Genomic DNA, 9,691 nt, shown 5'->3' with positions numbered 1-9,691 from the left:
ATTGACTTTACACCATCAGAACAGAATAATAAAGTTTTAAAATGTTATATCACAACAAACCAGAGTTGGGGAAAATGATGCCTTTAAATATCCTCCCTAAATATTTAACACAGAAAATAAACACACAATAATGTCATAACAAAAAAATAAAACAAAACAACCAAAAAAAAAAACAAAAAAACAAAACAACTTTGTGTGTCATAAATAAACTAGGTTTACATGAATGGATATCAGTGCTTACTGGAGTGTGAAACGATTTAGACCTGCTAAATCCATGACAGATGAATAAATAAATATGTCTATACTGGTAAGATATTCCTGAATCTGATGTTTGACCCAAAAGACATGGAACATGAACCTGAATGTTAACTTTATAAGGGAGAACTAAATTGTCCCTGACCTTACCAGCAGTGGTGGGCCATTTAAAACAAATCACACAGCCTATCTCTCTGATGCCACCAAACTCAACATGGTGAACAAATCACATAGCCTTTCTCTCTGATACCACCAAACTCAACATGGCGAACAAATCACATAGCCTATCTCTCTGATACCATCAAACTCAACATGGCAAACAAATTACATGGCCTACCTCTCTGATGCCACCAAACTCAACATGGCGAACAAATCACATAGCCTACCTCTCTGATGCCACCAAACTCAACGTGGCAAACAAATCACATAGCCTATCTCTCTGATGCCACCAAACTCAACGTGGCGAACAAATCACATAGCCTATCTCTCTGATGCCACCGAACTCCACACGGCAAACAAATCCCATAGCCTATCTCTCTGATGCCACCAAACTGAACAAGGCGAACAAATCACATAGCCTACCTCTCTGATGCCACCAAACTCAACAAGGCGAACAAATCACATAGCCTATCTCTCTGATGCCACCAAACTCAATGTGGCGAACAAATCACAAAGCCTATCTCTCTGATGCCACCAAACTCAACATGGCGAACAAATTACATAGCCTATCTCTCTGATGCCACCGAACTCCACACGGCAAACAAATCCTATAGCCTATCTCTCTGATGCCACCAAACTGAACAAGGCGAACAAATCACATAGCCTACCTCTCTGATGCCACCAAACTCAACAAGGCGAACAAATCACATAGCCTATCTCTCTGATGCCACCAAACTCAATGTGGCGAACAAATCACAAAGCCTATCTCTCTGATGCCACCAAACTCAACATGGCGAACAAATTACATAGCCTATCTCTCTGATGCCACCAAACTCAACATGGCGAACAAATCACATAGTCTATCTCTCTGATGCCACCGAACTCCACACGGCAAACAAATCCCATAGCCCATCTCTCTGATGCCACCAAACTCAACATGGCGAACAAATCACATAGCCTATCTCTCTGATGCCACCGAACTCCACACGGCAAACAAATCACGTAGCCTATCTCTCTGATGCCATCAAACTCAACATGACGAACAAATCACATAGCCTATCTCTCTGATGCCACCAAACTCAACATGGCGAACAAATCACATAGCCTATCTCTCTGATGCCACCAAACTCAACATGGCGAACAAATCACAAAGCCTATCTCTCTGATGCCACCAAACTCAACATGACGAACAAATCACAAAGCCTATCTCTCTGATGCCACCAAACTCAACATGGCGAACAAATCACAAAGCCTATCTCTCTGATGCCACCAAACTCAACATGGTGAACAAATCACATAGCTTATCTCTCTGATACCACCAAACTCTACATGACGAACAAATCACATAGCCTATCTCTCTGATGCCACCAAACTCAACATGGCGAACAAATCACAAAGCCTATCTCTCTAATGCCACCAAACTCAACGTGGCAAACAAATCACATAGCCTATCTCTCTGATGCCACCAAACTCAACATGGCGAACAAATCACATAGCCTATCTCTCTGATGCCACCAAACCCAACATGGCGAACAAATCACATAGCCTATCTCTCTGATGCCATCAAACTCAACATGACGAACAAATCACATAGCCTATCTCTCTGATGCCACCAAACTCAACATGGCGAACAAATCACATAGCCTATCTCTCTGATGCCATCAAACTCAACATGACGAACAAATCACATAGCCTATCTCTCTGATGCCACCAAACTCAACATGACGAACAAATCACATAGCCTACCTCTCTGATGCCACCAAACTCAACATGGCAAACAAATCACATAGCCTATCTCTCTGATGCCACCAAACAAATCACATAGCCTATCTCTCTGATGCCACCAAACTCAACATGGCGAACAAATCACAAAGCCTATCTCTCTAATGCCACCAAACTCAACACGGCGAACAAATCACAAAGCCTATCTCTCTGATGCCACCAAACTCAACGTGGCAAACAAATCACATAGCCTATCTCTCTGATGCCACCAAACTCAACATGACGAACAAATCACATAGCCTATCTCTCTGATGCCACCGAACTCCACACGGCAAACAAATCCCATAGCCCATCTCTCTGATGCCACCAAACTGAACATGGCGAACAAATCACATGGCCTATCTCTCTGATGTCACCAAACTCAACGTGGCGAACAAATCACATAGCCTATCTCTCTGATGCCACCAAACTCAACACGGCGAACAAATCACATAGCCTATCTCTCTGATGCCACCAAACTCAATGTGGCGAACAAATCACATAGCATATCTCTCTGATGCCACCAAACTCAACATGGCAAACAAATCACATAGCCTATCTCTCTGATGCCATCAAACTCAACATGGCAAACAAATCACATAGCCTATCTCTCTGATGCCATCAAACTCAACATGACGAACAAATCACATAGCCTATCTCTCTAATGCCACCAAACTTAACACGGCAAAGAAAAAATATATGTACATGTATGTACCCTCCTTAACCTAACAAGCGCATTCACTGAAATATTTTTCAAGCATACATGTAATTTAACAAGAAAAGTTTTTGAAAATATTCAAAATCTCAATGGTTTATATCTTAAATAAGTTCCCTTTTTTTATTTGATGGCCATGAAGAGATCTGAGGATTTCGATTGGGTGAATTCACCTGAATAATGAACACTGCTTAAAACTTTATATTTATTATGTTAAAGAACAATAAAATCTCCATGGAAATCTAACCATTATAACAAGACAATATAAAAGTCAGTCAAATTTCGTACAAATCGTTATATGCACAATGTAAAAATCTTTTCACCTAATTCAAAACATTAATAAATGCCAGTGAGTCATGTCTGTGCAATTGAGGTAAATTTTGAGCACATACTTAAATTCTCTCATTTCAAAAGTTGAAATAAAGTTTTTGAGGTCTCACAGTGATGTTTACTCATATCTCAGGTAAAGTACATGTATCATATAACAGAATAATAACAGATTATTTTCTACTATAATTTAACTGCACATGAAGTTGCTTATCAATGACTTAGAGAAGTACTTACAATCAGTACAACATCTTCTCTGCGACCAATTCTGGACTAGTGCAACTGTCAGACTTTTCCTTGACATAACAGCATGGTCACTATCATACGCAATTAATACTCAAGCACTATTTGCTTTGTGTTGATCAAGGATGTCAGAATTGTGTGTGCGTTAATTTGTGAAGCTGGATGAGTAAGGACAGTGGCACTTAAGTCACTTAACAGATCCCAGCTACAAAAAACATTTGCTTCTGTTGCTCTGTACAGACATCTAAAGAGTCTCCATATAAAAATTTCCATGATGGAGTAAAAAGTCTAATACTTGGCACCCAAGTAATATCTCCTGGACAGGTGTACTGTATGGTAGGGTTGTAATGAATCACTTCAGAGTAACATGATGAAACTCCTCAGTTCTTTAGAGTTGTAGTTTGGGATTCTACACACACACACACACACACACAGTTGAGCCTCCCAAGGAAGGACACCAATGACGAAAGGTAAATTGCTGAAATGAAAACCAGAATTATTGTTCAGATTATTCATTAAATTGATTCATAAATATTTCATTCATACTTCATACCAGAATTTAGTGAGGTAATTCTTTGGAAATCTTAAACAAATGCAATCATAATAAATCAGCAATCATAAAAAGAAAAGCAAAATAACCCAAAACAATGGTTTGAGCCAGAGCTGATTTAATTCAGATGCACTTGAGATGCACTTGTAGATCAATTTAAGTCAAGCATGTGTGTTTCGCGCATAAAATTTCAAATGTACCCAAGAAAAATAGTGTAATGGTTTGATGGGTATGTCCTTTATCCAACACTGGAAACTGTTGAGTACAGTGAGCTAGCAGCCACCAAAGAACTGAGTCAATGAACTATGTGACCTGGCTTAAGACTGGGGTACATAATTTTAATTGAACGTTATTTTAACCAGCAACAAATGACCATTTCGGCAATATTAAACCTGGTGTGGTAGATTATATTCAGCTTTCTAGGAGAAACTCAAAGCATGCCTAACCCTGACACCACGTAACACTTTTGTCAGCGTCATACACGTATTGTAATCATGGTATTCCTTCCACCCTTTCTTTTCATCTTCCCGGTCATACTGACCCCTATACTCCTGTTGTAAATACCCCTACCAAAATTTTCCCTAGCCAAAGAGGACTTGTAGCTTTCAAAATTTTACCAGCTCGTCAACTTATTTACTTGTCAAGAGCCGTCACTAACTGCACCAATCATTTCTTTAATCATGTCCTTGACGAATTACTGGAAATGCCACCATTTTGTAACATGCAGTTAAAGAGTGCGAACAGACAACACTAAATTTTTATTGCTTAGCAACATAATTTGACCGGTATTTTATAAACTAAGTATTGTGTTTCACAATAACGATGCTCTAGTCGGGTGTACATACCCACATAGAAGAAAACCTAAGGAGACGCTAAAACACACCGCGGCAGAACACTCTAAAGGTGGAACTGCTTCGGTAAATTGGTGGAAAATTCTGACCATCTCAGAAACATCCCCATAGGGGCTTCGCTTCCAGATCCCAAAAACATCATTGTTCTACAGAGAGAGGACGAAGAGGAATAACATGTTAATAAAGAAAACAGAAAATGACTGAAGATAAAGATTTCTACCAACCTTAAATAGAAATTCGGTCACATGGCGTACTTGTTTGTCCAATCTTTTGCCGTGTCATTATATCTTTTTAAGTCTTGTTTGTATACTCTGGCTATCTCTGGAACTAATGGATCGTCTGGGTTTGGATCCGTTAACATGGAACATATTGATAGAAGTACTGAAAGGAAATGGAACAAAGTCATGCAGAGAAAATGCACAAATTCAATGTGCCAGGCCTGGATTGGACCTGAACGTCATGTGTCCTCTATACTGAAAGTGGATTGGACCTGAACCTCATGTGTCCTCATTACTGAAAGTGGACTGGACCTGAACCTCATGTGTCCTTTATACTGAAAATGGACTGGACCTGAACATCATGTGTCCTCTATACTGAAAATGGATTGAACCTGAACGTCATGTGTTCTTGATACTGAAAGGCAAGCATTTGAACGACGAAAAAAATGATCTTTAATCATTTCACCAAAGCCTACAGTACAGCTTGTATCAATGTTTACTACAGCTACCCAATTTACACATGAACTACTCCACGGTCACGCAGCTAATTAATAAGAACAAGGTTAAACTCAATGCATCGCCATAATGATACTATCAAGCAAAATTCTATTTCTTCAATCATAGATCATACATATCCTTACTATTTTTCAATTCTTCAGCTGGTGATATCAGCGATGAATGTTTGGATCTTATTTTCTGGTTTCTTAATATTTGGATGATTAAAACATGGGACACACAGCATTAGAATTGTGGCACCGGTGTCAATGACATCACACCCACAGCATTCTTATCTCACTCAAACCAATTTACCTTTTGAAATCGTTAATGCAGGAGACCACTGTGACCGCAATATATCTAAACAGATACTGCCATTGCTGTTGATGTTTGGGTGGTATATTTTGGTTGTGAAAGCCACCTGCAAAAAATTTCAACAAGGCTCAATATAAATAACCAGACACAATCAGGAGGAAAAAATGTAATGTTTTTGGTAGTACTGTACTTCAAAATTGGACGTTACAAATTCATGATTTTTATGAACCCTTTGTGTAATATCTATGAAGATTCCATTTGCATGGGGCAGCTGACTTGCAGCATTAGACTTTTATATAAGAGTATATTATTTAAATAATTATCCAGTCCGATAAGTTTCAAAAATAAATGAACATGGTGTTTTACCTTTGGAGGCTTAAATGGATAATCTGAAGGAAACTGTATTGTTAGAAAAAACACACCCCCTTGATATGGACTATCAGGCTGAAAATAGAAAATTTGGGTATAAAACTCTGGACATAATACTGATTCACTGAAATACATGACTATGAATTCAATTATTGTTTATCAACCACAACTAACTTAGTCATTTTACCTGATTTTGACATTATTTTGTTCATTTTAGAGAGATTTTTAAGGTTTCTTTGGAAGGTAGCCTGAAACATTTGAGTTTCAGTGAAGTTTTAAGGCAAATACAGTAATGTCTGTGAGAAACAAAAGGCACCTGTCAAATATTTAATACAGTTTGACAATTAAGTAATGTTGCTCTAATGTAAAGTTACTCTAGCTTGTCTGTGGTGTGATCATACTGATGTGTACCTCTGTCACACTAAAAACAGTTTCACACTGAAGTGCTTCAATGGTGAATAGTATGAAACATAGAAAAGTGATTATAGATATACATTGTACACTCTCCTCTCTGTTTTTCGTGTTTGTACTGATGACAATGAAATTCTTGCAATATGCCTGACCTCTGAAACAAGACAAGGTAGACAGCTGAGAACAGTAAATTTCATACTTACAGGGCCCATTATAGTGGCTTGCCAATGGAACACTGAATCACCAAAGAAAGAAAATAAAAGTATGTAAGGTTATACATGTGATTAAAGGAAACAACCTGTAAAAATTGAAATAGGCATCACTAAGTAGACCACTTAAAACTATGCATAAAAATACTTTCGTTTATTTTCTTAGATTTTTGTGAAAAGAATTAAAGGTGCTCAAACATTTGACTTCTAATGTGGGCTTTATGGACCATACTATCAGAGGTTAGAAACTCTGACATCACAGGGAGTTTATCCAACTCTAATCACCACACCAAATTTTGGAATAACTCTTTTCAACCATGAGTGAAAGATTACTGAAATAATGTTCCTAAAAATTCCTTCCTTCTGGTGAAAATCAGGAAGGAAGATGATGTGATGTCAGAGTTTCCAGACACAGTCAGTTTGGTTCTTAATGCCCACCATAGTTTTCAAATATCTAAATCCCTTTCAACCCGCTCCAAAAAATATGTATTTTTATGCATAGTTTACAGTAGTCTTTATAATGAACCTCACTTCATATTTTAGCTTTCTGCTACTCTAAGTGCACCTGTGATTCTGAAAAACTAATATTATGTTTGTATGAAGTATGAAAAATATTTTTGTAAAAGAATAATCATACAATATATGCAATTCTCAAATGTTCTGTAATTAGATACACGTATATAAAATCCTCGCTAAGGTAGGTTCAGTATGATTATTGATCAGCCCACAGTTGGTTCTCCATCTCAAAGCTTTTCAAAGCCCGAAAAAGTTACTTTTAATTTCCAGATTTTTCAAGTTTTCAAGGCCTTGTACAAACTAGGTAATCTGGCTTAGCAAAACTGATTTACTTATGATTAGATGACACAGTAATACTTACAGTCTTCTCCAACTGGCCCTGCTGAGCATTGGGCTGGGGGGTCTCTGCCAAGGTCTGATAACTCCTGAAACCATTGCAGATAATCATATCATACAAAGTCCCTGCTCTGTTCTCACGACAAGCTTTTTCAGATTTTCAGCATGTGTATGTATTGACTCTCCTTGATGAAACATCTGTCAGTGATACATGGAAATATAAACGCTTCTCTTTAACTTCCAAATCTCCACAACAGTACTAAGTGCAGGACCATATCTACAGCCATTTTAGTGGCGGAAAACATTTGTTTCCGAAACTGATCAAGCTGCATTAAAACTCAAAGTAGAAGTGAAATGAACAAAAATATAATGGCTTACAAATAAAAAGTTAACCTTCATACAAATCTCTTTCATTCATGCACTTAGAGGAGAAGAAAACCTAAAACAATGTCACTATAGGCTGAAAAGGGCACATTTTTTCCCATCTGGTGGTGCCTGCTGTACGATTTTGTGATTTTTCCTCGCCATACACGTAAAGCCTGAAAACGGCAAAGATGGCATAAATCGCTGAGTCCATTGATATTTACATTTTCTTCTCCTTTAAATGCTCTCAGTATGTATCATTCTGAGCATTTTATACAGTTTCACCATCATCTATACAGTTTGGGATCAACCTTCATTTTTTGTAAATGGGCCGGAGATGTACTTTTTGACGTGTACCACCCATAAAACTTATATTTGCGTATCTTGAGAACATTATTTTCAATATACTGATAAAATTACGCCTTTTGTGAAGTCTTGATTTTAGCCAACATTACAAAAGCACTATAAACAAGTGTCTTATGAAAGAGAGTCTGGTTGGTGGTTTATGTAATGTACAACCAATTTTTCAGGTATCCCATTATTCACCAATGACAACATCTTGCTTCTGAATTTCAAGTAATATCAAACTGTACATATACCATTTTGTCAGGTGTTCTGCATTGCTTGATATAGAAATTGTACCCTACATACTGAGCCAAGAAGCAAGATCATAACAGACCTTGAGGCTGGCATACTTCTTGGCATAAGGTCAAAAAAAAAAAAAAGAGATTCCAGTTTAATATCCTAACTACCACTGGAACACTGTTAAACTTATACATATACAATTTTTGGAGTTTGTGTTTGTTTCTCAGCCTTGCAACAATTTCCCACATTTTGTGAACATTCAAAATGTTTGCAACTTATCAATCAAAATAGATCAGTCCTTTCAAACAGCAAATACGTTAACTTAAGCGTTAAACCAGAAGCATTTCAATTTTGTCAAATGAAAACCAAAAGTTGACACTTTTGAGTGGTCACAAAATGCCATACAATTTACATAAACTTTTCATAACTAAATGTAAACAGTTTTTCTTGGTCAGTTAATCACTTGTATATACAGATGGCCATCATTCTTACATGTCAAATACCCCTCCATGCCGTATCGGCTACACTGTAAAGAGTTAAAAAAAAGTTCTAAGCACCTCTACATTATACATCAGTTACTGACAGAGTAATTTACATCTTACAAACTGAAGTTCATATGACTTATGAGTATAAATGTCTCAGACATCAGCTTTTTCAGAGACTGTAAGGTGTACAACACATAACCTTCAATAACTGAATTAATGCTGAGGGCTAAACAAGTGTAAGTCACTCTGAGGATACAGTCACCGGGTCTTAGACAGTTGGAATAAAGCAAACTATCAGGCGACAATTGGTCACTGCATAATATTGATGACAGCCAAACGAAAAACCAATGTAAATTTGTTATGAGAATAAGGTCTATTTTTCCTCCAAAAATAAGGAAAATGTGAAGTAAAGGGGCTAGAAGACATATGATGGGAAGAACCAAACCATACAAACCTTGTTTATTCTTTTTAAAGCCATATTCTGCCGATTTTTAAGATGCCCCTGTAGCCTTTTCGTCCCAGCACTTG

At 37.4% G+C, this 9,691-nt stretch overlaps 1 protein-coding gene across 1 annotated transcript; it reads right to left on the bottom strand.

Annotated features, from left to right (window-relative positions):
- Positions 1-2,489: 2,489 nt before the first annotated feature.
- LOC135462107 (ubiquitin-conjugating enzyme E2-17 kDa-like) lies at positions 2,490-9,691 on the bottom strand. Its single transcript, XM_064739466.1, has 7 exons — positions 9,618-9,691; positions 7,756-7,819; positions 6,873-6,904; positions 6,256-6,333; positions 5,890-5,995; positions 5,086-5,242; positions 2,490-3,938 (listed from the first exon to the last, which is right to left on the bottom strand). Exons 1-6 carry the CDS (start codon positions 9,639-9,641, stop codon positions 5,103-5,105), a joined length of 444 nt encoding a protein of 147 aa, XP_064595536.1. The 5' UTR covers positions 9,642-9,691; the 3' UTR covers positions 2,490-3,938; positions 5,086-5,102.

The sequence above is a fragment of the Liolophura sinensis genome, chromosome 1, assembly GCF_032854445.1.
Source record: "Liolophura sinensis isolate JHLJ2023 chromosome 1, CUHK_Ljap_v2, whole genome shotgun sequence".
NCBI lineage: Eukaryota > Metazoa > Mollusca > Polyplacophora > Chitonida > Chitonidae > Liolophura > Liolophura sinensis.
This window is presented reverse-complemented; position numbering and strand designations above follow the sequence as displayed.

Bases quoted from the DNA above. Each gene is read 5' to 3' on its own strand.
- LOC135462107 (XM_064739466.1), bottom strand. From the start codon at position 9,641: ATGGCTTTAAAAAGAATAAACAAG. The intron at 6,905-7,755 runs GTAAGTATTACT...TTGGTGATTCAG, and splicing joins AGGGCCAGTTGGAGAAGACT to TGTTCCATTGGCAAGCCACT. The intron at 6,334-6,872 runs GTAAGTATGAAA...TTCTATTTTCAG, and splicing joins AAGCCACTATAATGGGCCCT to CCTGATAGTCCATATCAAGG.